Source organism: Entelurus aequoreus, linkage group LG15, assembly GCF_033978785.1.
Source record: "Entelurus aequoreus isolate RoL-2023_Sb linkage group LG15, RoL_Eaeq_v1.1, whole genome shotgun sequence".
NCBI lineage: Eukaryota > Metazoa > Chordata > Actinopteri > Syngnathiformes > Syngnathidae > Entelurus > Entelurus aequoreus.
The window spans coordinates 45,804,079-45,820,614 of record NC_084745.1 but is presented as its reverse complement, the minus strand read 5'-3'; the positions used below and the strand labels follow the sequence as shown (position 1 = coordinate 45,820,614).

The following is a 16,536-nucleotide window of genomic DNA, read 5'->3' as shown; positions in this document are numbered from 1 at the left end:
GTTTGCTTGCACTCAGAGTAAAGGGGAAAAAGTACTTTTGCAAAACACACTTTTCAAGTTTTAATTTGTAAAACAAGTGGAATCAATGTATTCCTATGTCACAGTAGTGCCGCTTCATGTTGTTTTTTCACAATATATCCCAATTTGAGGATATGGAAAATGGTATACAGTTAGAGCAAACAGCAGCAGGCCAGCTAATCGCTGCAGCACAATAAATAAGTGCTTAGTAAAGTTTAAAAAGTGTAGATGGAAGCATGTTACAGCAGCTATTAACAGGAAAATAAATAGTCAGTAGCTTAATTAGAGTCTAAAGCAGGGCTATTCAACTGTTGGCGCAGGGGCCAAATTGAAAAGACACCATACCGCCCCCAAGTTCAGCAAATTCCTAGAAACACTAGTGCTCCTGTTTGTTTGTATTTGTTTATTTGAAGGACAATGTACAGTTACATTAAGAAGATGGCTGCACCAGATTTAGCGCCATGCTAATTTCCATCTGTAGTCCTTTTATGGTGCATTTATCATACCATACCATACCAACTTTATTTATAAAGCCCTTTAAAAACAACCACAGTTGAAGAACAAAGGGCTGTACACCACAAAGAAATAGAGGCAAAGGACGGACGAAAAAATAAGATTTAAAACAGATGTAAAATACACATTGAAAAAGCAAATACCGTATTTTTCTAGCTATAAGTCGCAGTTTTTTTCATAGTTTGGCCGGGGGTGCGACTTATACTCAAGAGCGACTTAGGTGTGAAATTATTAACACATTACCGTAAAATATCAAATAATATTATTTAGCTCATTCACGTAAGAGACTAGACCAGGGGTCGGCAACCCGCGGCTCCGGAGCCGCATGCGGCTCCTTGACCACTCTGATGCGGCTCAGCTACATACATTTGGTTAGGGTTAGAGGGTTAGTGCCAGGGTTAGAGGGTTAGGGTTATAATAAGGCCATGCCGAATAAGGCAATAAGTACTTAATAATGACTAGTTAAGAGCCAATATGTTACTAATTTGCATGTTAATAAGCAACTAATTAATGGTGAATATGTTCCCCATACTAAAGTGTTACCATGTTTTATTACTGGTACATAAAATGAACCGTGCATGAACATCACCTTGTTCAAACAACAAAACCAACACAGTGCATAAACTCACAACAAATTACACACCTGCAAATCAGTCTGACTTCTGCTGTTGCCGTATCCGTAATACGCCGATAGGGAGAAGTTTTTATTTACACGATGAGTCGGGTGTGTCTTGACCTCCGCCGAACCCCTGAGACCGACTCACCGAACCCCTAGGGTTCGATTGAACCCAGGTTAAGAACCACTGTCCTAGGTTTCAAAGTCAAGGCCCTCGGGCCAGATCCCACCCGCGAATTAATTATCTATGGCCCCTGGGATATTTGATTAGTATTAGAATCGGCTGTTTTGCACGCACCAATACTCCATCAGTGTTGGTGTTAGGAATTTTCAAAATGGGGTCCCACTTTGATACAAATGATAAATCCTGTTGTATCTCACATTCTATATTGTGTTTTGGAAAAAGGTTGTCATAAATGTTAATTCATAAAAAAACAAAACATTTTTATGCATATGTAAATGTATTCAGTTATAAACATTAATTCACTTTTTTCTTTCCTTCATGGATCTAAACTTTATCGCTGCCAGTATTTTTTTCCCTATATTTTTATTGTAATATTTTCAGAATGTGTTTGTTCTATTTTTGGCCAAAGTAAGACAAAGAAAACACTCTGAAGTTGTCTTTATTTTTTGGTTTTAATGCCATGATTTTAATAGTCAGACCCGCGTGTGCACAGATTTTCCTCCATGCGGCCCCTGAGCTAAAATGACTTTGACACCCCTGCTCTAGGGTATCATCTGATGGTCAACTACCTGCCTGGTGTTGTTCATGTGAGCAGGACTGTCACAGGCAGTGTGAGAAGCTGTGAAAACATGAGTTATTCTTTAGATTGTCTGGGAGCCCATTCCATTCTTTGATGGCTTGGTAGGAAAACGCTGATTGAGAGAAGGCAGATTTTCCTTTTGGAACATTCCAGTCACCCCTGGATACAAACCTTAACACTCTGCTTGTTAGTTGCGAGCATAGCTGTACGTATGTTTTGAAGGGAGAAAGAGCTGCATCATTCAAGATCTTATGTACCAGGCAGATATTGGAGTACCTGATCAAGTAGATTGTATTTTTCAAGTATGTTACAATGGTGGTATCGCCGAGGCTTTTCAGTGCTTGATTATGTAAAGATCTGAGAGGATTTAAAACAGTCTGTTTGGCTTGAGGCCATGATGACATACAGGAATGTGATATATGTGATATATTTTTAAAATTTAGTGTAGGATCCATAATCCCGCCTAGGTATGTATTTTGTATAGAAGAACTCGGACCACTGTAAACACATTGGCGGATCCTTGCATTGACATTTGAACGTTGCTCGCAAACATAGAACACTGGTCCCAAACTTGGTATTTACATAACTGAGGCATTCCTCAAGGCACACCTTTAAAGTCCTCTCCTGTTTGTAAGTTACACATTTATTTCGTAGTGCAATTTTCATAACCGAAGTGTTGTTTTCTTCAGGTGCAGTCAGCAGTGATTTGTTCAACTGTATTTAGTTACACCAGTAGTGTTCCTCAAGGTTCCATTTTGGTTCCTCTCTTTTTTTCATCATTCGGGCTATTCAGTTAGTGGCCTGAGAGTTCAGTTAAAAAAAAACTTGTGCGAGACTCACACTTTTGCAGCAAGTCTTTAAAACAGCGGAGTGCTCTTGTAACTCTGACAAAATAAATAGACCAAAATCAAATGTCCACTGGTTCTCCGGAATATAAAAAAATAAGACTATACTGAAAGGAGAAGTCCGGCCCCCTGGAAATGTGGCCCCCAAAACAATTGTGTTGAATATCCCTGGTCTTGAGAGAGGTTAATATAACTGGGCCCTTCGAAGTTTGCGGATATACTTTTTAAAGCATATTTTACAGCATTTTTTTTTTGCCTAAATTAACTCTAAAGGCCTTAGTGGCCACATGCGTGGACAGCACCTTTTAGCTCTTATTACCAAAATTGTGTACTCTACTGAATTGGGGTCTTATGGCCGTGTATGTGGACACTTATACTGCCATCTGGTGGTGTCAGAAGAGTATAACATACAATGGAATTTGGGGGGAAAAAAGTGTCAAAATAAGATTTAGCATGTCACTAAACATGAAGTACATGTTTGTTACTTATGGGCTAAGTACATCATATAAAAAGATAATTCTTAGTTTTTATTCTAATTAGGGTCCAATAAGCCCAAATAGCAAAGATATTTTTGAGTTTTGGGGTTCGTTTTTTTTTTTTATTAGATCGCAATCTCCACCAGTCCCGATATGTGTGAAAAGTTTGGTGAGTTTTGAAGTATTTTAAGGGGGTCAAATTACAGGTCAAAGAGGCAAAAATGAGTGTTTTTAGTCATTTTTTGTCTTGAAGGGGAAATTGCCAACTTCCTGTTGGTTTTTGCCCGAGGATGTTAAACTATGAAATGTAGGTCTAAGTGAGACCTATATAGAGGTTTTTGTTTCATGTCTCTACGACCTTCCTATTGGGAGTTACAGGCAGTTTGTTTTTGTTTTTTCCTAGGGGGCGCTAGAGCGCAATTTAGATTTTTGGGGTTAGGTTTTTTGACTAAAAAGTTTAGGTAACGTTTTTCTATGTGTGTGTCAAATTTGGTGAGTTTTGAAGCATGTTAAGGGGCTCAAAGTAGTGCGCAAAGCTGCGGAAGAATAATAATTATAAACCTTACAAATTCAATAGGTCCTTTCGTCCCATTGCAAAAGGACTCCCTTTGGGATTCCTTTGACAATGGGCCGTGCGGGCCCTAATTAAAGCTGCAAGCAGCGATGGACGGGATCGACTTTGAAGGCTCATCAAATCCAAACGGGAGCAGTAATTAAAACTCTTTCATCAACTTTTAATCAAAAGGGTTCAATCTCTCTCCTGTGCTAATTTGAAGCCGACACGACAAACGCGCTCGGAGGAGATAATGTTTGAAAAAAGGTGACTGTTTTTACACAACTTTTGTTTTGAAGGGGGAATTGCAAACTTCCTGTTGATTTTTGCTGGGGGTTGTCAGTGTATGAAATATAGGTATAAGTGAGACCTACATAGAGGTTTTTGTGTCATGTCTCTACGACATTCCTACTGGAAGTTACAGGCAGTTTTGTCTGTGTTTTCTTCCTAGGGGGCGCTAGAGCGCAATTTTGAGTTTTGGGGTTTAGTTTTTTTATTATATCGCAATTTTCGCCAGTCCTGATGTGTGTGTCCAATTTGGTGAGTTTTGATGAATGTTAAGGGGGTCAAATTACAGCTCAAAGAGGCGGCGGTATAATAATAAAACGCTAGAAATACAATAGGGTCCTAAGGGACTCGGTCCCTAAAAATGCATGTAAACAAACAGCTTGGGCCTTAAGAGGTTAAAGAATTTTCATACATAAAAATGGCCAAATAAACTAAAATATCAATACGATATAGTATTGACCGCAAGATGAGAACAAACCAATCAGAGCACACTGTTCAGTATCCTGGCCACTGATTGGCTCAGCCTCAAGCAGGATTACTATATTAAAAATGACTATGTGGGTCTTATTTCATTTTTATGGGGCTTTTATGTTTCATATTGTTTTTAAAAGCTTGCCAACAGATTTTTTATATTTTAGCTGTGAAAATATTAGATATATAATCAATTCCTACTTTGTGGAAATGTATTACCAGGCCGTGAACCAATTAACAGCAATAAACGGGCCTTTGCAATATACATTAGGGGAACACTTATTGATCCATAAATCAGTAGCCTGGAAAAAGATGTAGTCAGCAGACATGGAGGATGTTAATTCAGTTGTTTAATTTTGTAGGAAAAAAGTGTTCTTTGGGGATCAATAAAGTTTGTCTAAGATTACAGACATGACCCAAAACTAGTCATTTCAATCGTTGACTGTCTGGCTTTAAGGAACATCAACAAATTAAATTGTGGTTGTCAGTAAATCATTTATTTTTAGTACAAGCCAAGTAAAACAATTATGGAATCACTCTATTGCAGACCTGGGCAAATTAAGGCCCTGGGGTGCCGCATGCGGCCCGTTAAGCTTTTCAATCTGGCCCGCCGGACATTCCCAAATCATTTTTTTAGATCTTTAAGATGGAAACTATAGCTGCCATTATGATGTGCAGTGATGTTTTCAAATGACTGAAAGTCTTGAACCATACAAAGTACTTCAATGGTTGGAATCTGCACTTTAGTATGATATACTAGTTACTATGGTAATCTAATTGGTTACTATGGTAATCTAAGTCACAGCAGCTCAGACGAGGCACCAAGCAGTGTGGGTGGGGAGCGTTTCCACAGAGTTTTTCCTGAGCGGCCAGCCTGAAATGTGGGTGTCAGGGACAGACGCGGAAGGAGATTTTTACAACAAAGTTCTAAAGCTTAGTGATATAACAGATTGTAGGTGGGGTTTTTTTTACCGTTGGCGTTCATATTTCACTGTGTTTCTTGCATTTCGCTTGATTGTAAAATATGTCGATGGAGAGGGGGTGTGACGTTCATGTGTTGTCAATATTCAGTGTTTTATCGTTCATAGTCAATATTGTAAATACCATATTCTTTATTTTCGTGTACACTACCGTTCAAAAGTTTGGGGTCACCCAAACAATTTTGTGGAATAGCCTTCATTTTGTAAGAGCAAGAATAGACTGTCGAGTTTCAGATGAAAGTTCTCTTTTTCTGGCCATTTTGAGCGTTTAATTGACCCCACAAATGTGATGCTCCAGAAACTCAATCTGCTCAAAGGAAGGTCAGTTTTGTAGCTTCTGTAGCAAGCTAAACTGTTTTCAGATGTGTGAACATGATTGCACAAGGGTTTTCTAATCATCAATTAGCCTTCTGAGCCAATGAGCAAACACATTGTACCATTAGAACACTGGAGTGATAGTTGCTGGAAATGGGCCTCTATACACCTATGTAAATATTGCACCAAATATTGTGCTTTACACCACTGCATCCCACGCTTTGCATTGGACTTGGTGATGTATGGCTTAGATGGGGCTGCTCGGCCATGGAAACCCATTCCATGAAGCTCTCTGCGTACTGTACGTGGGCTAATTGGAAGGTCACATAACGTTTGGAGCTCTGTAGCAACTGACTGTGCAGAAAGTCTTTGCACTATGCGCTTCAGCATCCGCTGACCCCTCTGTGGCCGTTTATGTGGCCTACCACTTTGTGGCTGACTTGCTGTTGTTCCCAAACTCTTCCATTTTCTTATAATAAAGTTGACTTTGGAATATTTAGGAGCAAGGAAATTTTCACGGATGGATTTGTTGCACAGGTGGCATCCTATGACAGTTCCACGCTGGGAATCACTGAGAGCGGACCGTTCTTTCACAAATGTTTGTAGAAACCGTCTCCATGCCTAAGTGCTTGATTTCATACACCTGGACACCTGGGCCCGTACTTATCAAGCTTCTTAGAATTACTCCTAAGAAGTCTGCTAAGAGTTGACTTAAGAGTAAATAAATTCTTCGCTGAAAGCTGCATTTAAAAGTTAGTTATCAAGCGTCTTACTCACACTTTCAGCGAAGTGTAGGACTGAATCTTAAGTGTCACACTCAGAGCTGAACTACGACATTACTATGTGCCGTAAACGGAATTTTAGGTGACGTCATTTCTGTGTCCATAGAAATGACCAATCACGGAAGGGAATCCGTTGTCTAAGAATAAAGAAATATCTTGGAAATATTTAAGTGGACAATGGGAGCGTATATTTTGACAATAAACTGCAAAATAATACAAAACAAACTAGTCCCCGCCGGCACTCACGCTACCGCTCCCTCTCTTCTCTCGCCCACACACTCACTGACGTCACTCACCTCACGGCCACACACATACGCTACTGTCATAACATTTTCTTTCCAATTCATTAATTAGGCAACTAATTTGAAACTGGTGTGGGTGGCTCTATATATACTAGCCCACTGCAGACACATGCAGAAATCAACAAGGAATCGAAAAGTATTAAATCTGTGACAAAAATAATATCCGCTCTGTCTAAACGATACCGTTTGATCAGCTGCTCGTCATAAAAAAAAAAAAAAACATTGTTCCGTTCCCTGAACGTTCGCGCACGTCTCTCTCGCCTCAGTGCCATCCCCTGCTGGCAACTCCTAACCACTTAAGACACCTCTGAAGGTCTCTTAAATGTCGTGGAGAGTAGGAGTGATTCTTAGACTTAAGAACGTTGATAAAAAAGCTTTTATTCTTAAGTTTGAGAGTAGGACTAAATTTCGCAAATTCTCAGGACTTAAGTGTAAAATGGCACTCTAAGAAGCTTGATAAGTACGGCCCCTGGTCCTCATCATTCGGATGGGTGGTCAAATACTTTTGGGCATATAGCGTAGCTCTTAAAACTAGGGACATTTCTAGAAATATAATTTTAAACATTGGCAAGTGGCAAATGATTGTTGTACTTCTTCCACACCAAACTTGCTTATGGTGCATCTTTTCTTTTATTTATTTTTATTTTTCGTTTTATTTATTTTCTTAATGTTTTTTTAATTTATTTTATAGACCTTTTATTTATAAATTGCAACATTTACAAATAATTGAGAAATAATAATCAAAATAGGTACAAAAACAGTACAAAACAGCGCCAGGGGGTTGTAAACTCAATACTTTAGGAATGTGTATGCCTTTTTATTTATTTTTTTAGTTTTAAATGTTTTTTTTTAATTTATTTTATAAACCTTTATTTTTTACATTGCAACATTTACAAACAGTTGAGAAATAATATTCAAAGTGAGTACAAAATGACTAAAATAGAATGCTATATATATATATATATATTTAACAAACAGTGCAAAGCCATAGGCTCACTCAAGTTCTAAATCTTTTTTAAAGGCACAAAAAACAGGTCTGGTATTGAGAAACTTACTTTTATGAATATAAAACTTAGCCAATAGTATAATGAGGTTGCAAAGGTAAAATTCCCTTTCAATATTTTTTTCCTATGGTGCATCTTTTTTCATCCCCTGCCAGGTGCCCCCCTTGGCGTCAAAAACGCGAGACGCGGCCCTGCTCGCCCTGCACGTTTTCCCCTCCACGACGGTGTGACGTCACACATTTAGGAGGGGCTGCTGGCTGTTGTTTTGTGTGTGTTTTTTTGCTGCCATTTTTCCGTCAGTGAGCCTCCTCCTTGCTTCAGACATGACCCAGCAGCTCCCGGCCGGCGTGGCAGCGGCGATGCGCTGCTAAAAGGCGGCCATGGAAGGACGCTGCAGCGCGATGGAGTCCTCTTGGCGTCCCGTCCTCGTCCTCGTCTTGGCCGCCAGCCTGACGTGCTCACCTGCCTGCGCCGACACAACGTTCGGTAAGCATCTTCGCAACTTCGGCTTTTTCCCCCCCCTCGGCACTCATCGGAAACATTGTGTTCTACAAGATGACACCTCATTATTCCGCCACTCCATCAACCGCTTCATCATTATTAATAGACTCCCAGTTTAGTGCTCATAGTTTATTTATTATTAATGCATGCTGAATGAAATACACATTTGTGGCCAAATTGGTGTAGAATAAGTAAGTAGAATTTTATTTTGAGGCCCCCGTTACAACAAAAATGTTTTCACACTTTTTATTTATTTATGTGAAACTATTTTTTAAAATAATTTTTAAATAATTCTTTAATTTAATTTGATTCATGTTTTGCATTAAAAACTAACAAGAATTAAATTGTTAAATTCATAGGTGCCAATCTACATTAAGTTATAGTTAAAAAGTTAAAGTACCACTGATAGTCGCACACACACTTGGTGTGGCGAAATTATTCTCTGAATTTGACCCATCGCCCTTGTTCACCCCCTGGGAGGTGAGGGGAGCAGTGGGCAGCAGCGGTGGCCGCGCCCGGGAATCATTTTTGGTGATTTAACCCCCAATTCCAACCCTTGATGCAGAGTGCCAAGCAGGGAGGTAATGGGTCCCATTTTTATAGTCTTTGGTATGACTCGGCCGGGGTTTGAAGTCACGACCTACCGATCTCAGGGCGGACACTCTAACCACTAGGCCACTGAGTAGTGGCATCACCACTGAATGAACAATACCAACAATGGTAATAGACAAAATATCAACAATGGTAATAGACAAAATACCAACAATGGTAATAGACAAAATACCAACAATGGTAATAGACAAAATACCAACAATAGTAATAAACAAAATACCAACAATTGTAATAGACAAAATACCAACAATGGTAATAGACAAAATACCAACAATGGTAATAGACAAAATACCAACAATGGTAATAGACAAAATACCAACAATGGTAATAGACAAAATACCAACAATGGTAATAGACAAAATACCAACAATGGTAATGGACAAAATTCCAACAATGGTAATAGACAAAATACCAACAATGGTAATGGGCAAAATACCAACAATGGTAATGGACAAAATACCAACAATGGTAATGGACAAACTACCAACAATGGTAATGGACAAAATACCAACAATGGTAACGGACAAACAACCAACAATGGTAACGGACAAACAACCAACAATGGTAACGGACAAACAACCAACAATGGTAACGGACAAACAACCAACAATGGTAACGGACAGACAACCAACAATGGTAACGGACAGACAACCAACAATGGTAACGGACAAACAACCAACAATGGTAACGGACAAACAACCAACAATGGTAACGGACAAACAACCAACAATGGTAACGGACAAACAACCAACAATGGTAACGGACAAACAACCAACAATGGTAACGGACAAACAACCAACAATGGTAACGGACAAACAACCAACAATGGTAACGGACAAACTACCAACAATGGTAACGGACAATCTACCAACAATGGTAACGGACAATCTACCAACAATGGTAACGGACAAAATACCAACAATGGTAACGGACAAAATACCAACAATGGTAACGGACAAAATACCAACAATGGTAACGGACAAAATACCAACAATGGTAACGGACAAAATACCAACAATGGTAACGGACAAAATACCAACAATGGTAACGGACAAAATACCAACAATGGTAACGGACAAAATACCAACAATGGTAACGGACAAAATACCAACAATGGTAACGTACAAAATACCAACAATGGTAACGTACAAAATACCAACAATGGTAACGGGCAAAATACCAACAATGGTAACGGGCAAACTACCAACAATGGTAATGGACAAAATAACAACAATGGTAATGGACAAAATAACAACAATGGTAACGGACAAACTACCAACAATGGTAATGGACAACATAGCAATAATGGTAATGGACAACATAGCAACAATGGTAATGGACAAACTACCAACAATGGTAATGGACAAACTACCAACAATGGTAACGGACAAACTACCAACAATGGTAACGGACAAACTACCAACAATGGTAACGGACAAACTACCAACAATGGTAACGGACAAACTACCAACAATGGTAACGGACAAACTACCAACAATGGTAACGGACAAAATACCAACAATGGTAACGGACAAAATACCATCAATGGTAATAGTTAAAATACCATCAATGGTAATAGTTAAAATACCAACAATGGTAACGAACAAAATACCAACAATGGTAACGGACAAAATACCAACAATGGTAACGGACAAAATACCAACAATGGTAACGGACAAAATACCATCAATGGTAACGGACAAAATACCATCAATGGTAACGGACAAAATACCATCAATGGTAACGGACAAAATACCAACAATGGTAACGGACAAAATACCAACAATGGTAACAGACAAAATACCAACAATGGTAACGGACAACATAGCAATAATGGTAATGGGCAAAATACCAACAATGGTAATGGACAAAATACCAACAATGGTAATGGACAAAATACCAGCAATGGTAATAGACAACATACCAACAATGGTAATGGCCAACATAGCAATAATGATAATAAAACAACATTGAGATCTTGTTGAATTAGGCCCTGACATTGAGCAACTCAAACATAACGTTGAAACAACATGCTTCTTGACAGCGTTTAATCAATGTTGGGTTCTAATGTTGATTTCACCATTGAATTTTGGTCATTTCCCAACCAATATTCTACAACACAAATACAACGTTGAAAAGACATGCTTTTTGACGACGTTTAATCAATGTCAGCTTGTGACGTTGATTTGACCATTGAAATTTGGTCATTTTCCAACCAACAACGTGGATTTAATGTTACACAACATTGTCTCAATTTACAAATACAACTATTTTGCAACGTTGTTTCAAAGTCAGTTTAAAGGACATGTACAGTACAGGCCAAAAGTTTCAACACACCTTGTCCTCATTCAATGTGTTTTCTTTATTTTCATGACTATTTACATTGTAGATTGTCACTGAAGGCATCAAAACTATGAATGAACACACGTGGAGTTAAGTACTTAACAAAAAAAGGTGAAATAACTAAAAACATGTTTTATTTTCTAGTTTCTTCAAAATAGCCACCCTTTGCTCTGATTACTTTTTCGCACACTCTCTGCATTCTCTCAATGAGCTTCAAGAGGTAGTCACTTGAAATGGTTTTCACTTCACAGGTGTGCTTGAAGCTCATGGAGAGAATGCCAAGAGTGTGCATAATCAACGTTGTATCAATGCTTTGTGCCTGCTGGGTTGTTTATATTCAGATTGATGCATTCAGTTGTCATGAGTGAGGTGCGAGTCATGAATGAATCGTTCGAAACCCGCAAGTTTTTTACTGAATCAGCACTCAGGTGTCTGCCAGTGACTCGTCCCTGCCAAACTAGCCAAGTAAGAGAATAAACCATGTAATATGTAAATAATGATGCCCCTGTTAGTCTAACTGCAGTTTTATAATTGTATTAGTCCCATAGAAAACAGCAACAAGTATGTTTCTTGCCTCAAATCAACTCTCCTTTCACTTCCTGTCCGAGCCGAATCATTTGTCGTGTCACAGTTCGGCGTGTACTACTGCAGGTGCGAGGCCTAGGTCGATAACAAGTTTTGCTTGACCTACAAATTATTGCTGACAAACAATATTATTGTCATAATTTTTTTTTTTTTAGACCAAATTATCTGATGTAATGACAATACTTAATAATAATGGAAATATACCATTTCAGATGCAATTAACTCATATATTTAAATTGTAATTGAAATTTTACCTTTTACATACCAAAGTTAAATATATAAATATATATAAAATATATAAAAAATATATATATATCTATTTTTATATTGCTCTTTGTATCTTTGGTGTGAACATTATTATGTAAACTAGAAGTTATTGGGTTTTTTTTTGGTTCTTTGTTGTTGCTATTTTTGTATTACAACATTTTATTATTTGATCATGTTGTATAGCATTGTAATCTTTTGTTTTGTGATTGTGTGATGTTTTTTGCCTGGACCCCAGGAAGAATAGTCTCCACTGCGGTGTAAACTAATGGGGATCCTTAATAAACTAAACTAAATAAAACAAATAACACAAATAAAATACACTGTCTGTAAGCAAAAAATTGCACTTGAATAAAAAATCACAACCAAAAATATTAATAAAATAGGTTCTGTTTCTATTAAGAGGCGGATGAGGGAACCTCAGCTATACACAACTAAAACAAAATGGCTAAATAAAGTTATCATGACCAAAATGATCACGGTTATCTTTATTATTGTGGTTTTGTTGAATGTGCTAAAAAATAACTTATACACACTAAAATCTTTTAACAAAGTTGTATTTTTTTAATTAGTAAAATAAATAGAATCACTATACCAGGCATATTCAACTGGCGGCCGCCGAGCATCACTTAAATAGGCTTGAGTCATTGTTTCCTGTCGGACCTTTTAAGCGACGGACAAGCAGCGACAATGCCAGAAATCCCAGTGTGTAAGCTTCGTCACGAAACTTGGTCAAACATTTGTAAGTAGATATTGTCCATAAAGATATTAAGTTTGTTTGTATTGAAATTTCTGACTTTGAGATATTTTTTGTATTCGTGGTCGTCTTGTTTATTTCTGAAAATGATCAAACTTCGTTTAATACACGTAGCGCTAAATTTGACCAGTAGAGGGCGACAACGCTACACCTCAGGTCTAACTGTGAAAAGTGCACAACATTCACTCACCAAATATTGCACAATTTCTACGTGTGTAAACATTTGTAGTTTATTGTGTGAATATATTATATTATTAGGAACATCTATCATCAACAAAACTTCTAGAGCGTCTGTTTCTTCATGCTTTTAAGTAGCTGCTCACGCTGGAAACCAGTAGCTAAAACAGACTATTGAGTTTATTGACCGTGCAATGTGAAAACTGATGTGTTTACTTTGCAATTAAGTAAACGCAGTCTCAAAGAAATATCATTCTGACAAAACATCCACATTTTTAACCCTTGTGTGGTGTTCGGGTCTGTGGGACCCGTTTTCATTTTTTATTAAAAGAAAAATGATACAATTAATTAATTTATCAAACTGAGACTCACTGACTTTGGCTAATTTTCTGTGAAGAACATATATCAGAATACATATTTAATGACCACACACCATACACCCCCCTACACATTTCTATTACAAACCCCGTTTCCATATGAGTTGGGAAATTGTGTTAGATGTAAATATAAACGGAATACAATGATTTGGAAATCCTTTTCAACCCAGATTCAATTGAATGCACTACAAAGACAAGATATTTGATGTTCAAACTCATAAACTTTTTTTTTTTTTTTTCAAATAATAATTAACTTAGAATTTCATGGCTGCAACACGTGCCAAAGTAGTTGGGAAAGGGCATGTTCACCACTGTGTTACATGGCCTTTCCTTTTAAAGGCCTACTGAAATGAATTTTTTTTTTTTCAAACGGGAATAGCCGATCCATTCTGTGTGTCATACTTGATCATTTCGCGATATTGCCATATTTTTGCTGAAAGGATTTAGTATAGAACGACGACGATGAAGTTCGCAACTTTTGGTCGCTGATAAAAAAAAAGCCTTGCCTATACCGGAAGTAGCGTGACGTCACAGGAGGAAGGATTCCTCACAATTCCCAGTTGTTTACAATGGAGCGAGAGAGATTCGGACTGAGAAAGCGATGATTACACCATTAATTTGAGCGAGGATGAAAGATTCGTGGATGAGGAACGTTAGAGTGAAGGACTAGAGTGTAGTGCAGGGTGTATCTTTTTTCGCTCTGACCGTAACTTAGGTACAAGGGCTCATTGGATTCCACACTTTCTCCTTTTTCTATTGTGGATCACAGATTTGTATTTTAAACCACCTCGGATACTATATCCTCTTGAAAATGAGAGTCGAGAACGCGAAATGGACATTCACAGTGACTTTTATCTCCACGACAATACATCGGTGAAGCTCTTTAGCTACGGACCTAATGTGATAGCATCAGGCTCAAAGGCAGATAGAAACAAAATTAAAAAAAACCCTGACTGGAAGGATAGACAGAAGATCAACAATACTATTAAACCATGAACATGTAAATACACGGTTAATAATTTCCAGCTTGGCGAAGCTTAACAATTGAAGCTAACTTAGCTACGGAGCAGCGGCGGGCGTTGTAGCTTTCGACGACACCCCGGCCGCCATCAGAGTCGGCAAGAAACATATATTTCCCCAAAGTTACGTACGTGACATGCACATAGCGACACGCACGTACGGGCAAGCGATCAAATGTTTGGAAGCCAAAGCTGTACTCACGGTAGCGCGTCTTCTATCCAACTCAAACACAACACAACCTCCTGATTGTGTTGCTGTAGTCCGCCGCTAATACACAGATCGCACGTACAACTTTCTTATTTGCAGTCTCCATTGTCCATTAAACAAATTGCAAAAGATTCACCAACACAGATGTCCAGAATACTGTGGAATTTTGCGATGAAAACAGAGCAGTTTGTATGGTGACACATTGGGTACGAATACTTCCGTTGCCGTCGTGACGTCACGCGCATACGTCATCATACACAGACGTTTTCAAGCGGAAGTTTCCCGGGAAATTTAAAATTGCACTTTATAAGTTAACCCGGCCGTATTGGCATGTGTTGCAATGTTGAGATTTAATCATTGATATATAAACTATCAGACTGCGTGGTCGGTAGTAGTGGCTTTCAGTAGGCACTCAGTAAACGTTTGGGAACTGAGGAGACACATTTTTTAAGCTTCTCAGGTGGAATTCTTTCCCATTCTTGCTTGATGTACAGCTTAAGTTGTTCAACAGTCCGGGGGTCTCCATTGTGGTATTTTAGGCTTCATAATGCGCCACAAATTTTCAATGGGAGACAGGTCTGGACTACATGCAGGCCAGTCTAGTACCCGAACTCTTTTACTATGAAGCCACGTTGATGTAACACGTGGCTTGGCATTGTCTTGCTGAAATAAGCAGGGGCGTCCATGGTAACGTTGCTTGGATGGCAACATATGTTGCTTCAAAACCTGTATGTACCTTTCAGTATTAATGGTGCTTTCACAGATGTGTAAGTTAATAATAATAATAATACCTGGGATTTATATAGCGCTTTTCTAAGTACCCAAAGTCGCTTTACATGTAGAACCCATCATTCATTCTCACCTGGTGGTGGTAAGCTACTTTCATAGCCACAGCTGCCCTGGGGTAGACTGACGGAAGCGTGGCTGCAATTTGCGCCAACGGCCCCTCCGACCACCACCTATCATTCATCATTCAATTCACCGGTGTGAGTGGCAAAGGGTGAAGTGTCCCGCCCAAGGACCCAACGGCAGCGATTTTTTTTTGGATGGTAAGAGGCGGGGAGCGAACCTGCAACCCTCAGGTTTCTGGCACGGTTGCTCTACCCACTACGCCATACCCATGTCTTGGGCACTAATACACCCCCATACCATCACAGATGCTGGCTTTTCCACTTTGCGCCTATAACAATCCGGATGGTTCTTTTCCTCTTTGGTCCGGAGGACACGACGTCCACAGTTTCCAAAAACAATTTGAAATATGGACTCGTCAGACCACAGAACACTTTTCCACTTTGTATCAGTCCATCTTAGATGAGCTCAGGCCCAGCGAAGCCGACAGCGTTTCTGGGTGTTGTTGATAAACGGTTTTCGCCTTGCATAGGAGAGTTTTAACTTGCACTTACAGATGTAGCGACCAACTGTAGTTACTGACAGTGGTTTTCTGAAGTGTTCCTGAGCCCATGTGGTGATATCCTTTACACACTGATGTCGCTTGTTGATGCAGTACAGCCTGAGGGATCGAAGGTCACGGGCTTAGCTGCTTACGTGCAGTGATTTCTCCAGATTCTCTGAACCCTTTGATGATATTACGGACCGTAGATGGTGAAATCCCTAAATTCCTTGCAATAGCTGGTTGAGAAAGGTTTTTCTTAAACTGTTCAACAATTTGCTCACGCATTTGTTGACAAAGTGGTGACCCTCGCCCCATCCTTGTTTGTGAATGACTGAGCATTTCATGGAATCTACTTTTATACCCAATCATGGCA

The 16,536-nt window shown here is 38.9% G+C and overlaps 1 protein-coding gene across 2 annotated transcripts in view; it reads left to right on the top strand.

The window, feature by feature from the left end:
* The first annotated feature begins 8,189 nt into the window (after positions 1-8,189).
* Positions 8,190-16,536, top strand: part of ptprn2 (protein tyrosine phosphatase receptor type N2) — a 379,044-nt gene continuing 370,697 nt past the window's right edge. Inside the window, exon 1 of one of the 2 annotated variants that reach the window (XM_062021618.1) lies at positions 8,190-8,413. In XM_062021618.1, coding sequence (XP_061877602.1) covers positions 8,308-8,413 — 106 coding nt within the window. In that variant the 5' untranslated portion in view covers positions 8,190-8,307. Of the gene's footprint in view, positions 8,414-12,880; positions 12,975-16,536 lie in introns of those variants that run through there. The other variant, XM_062021619.1, reaches the window with a different exon arrangement.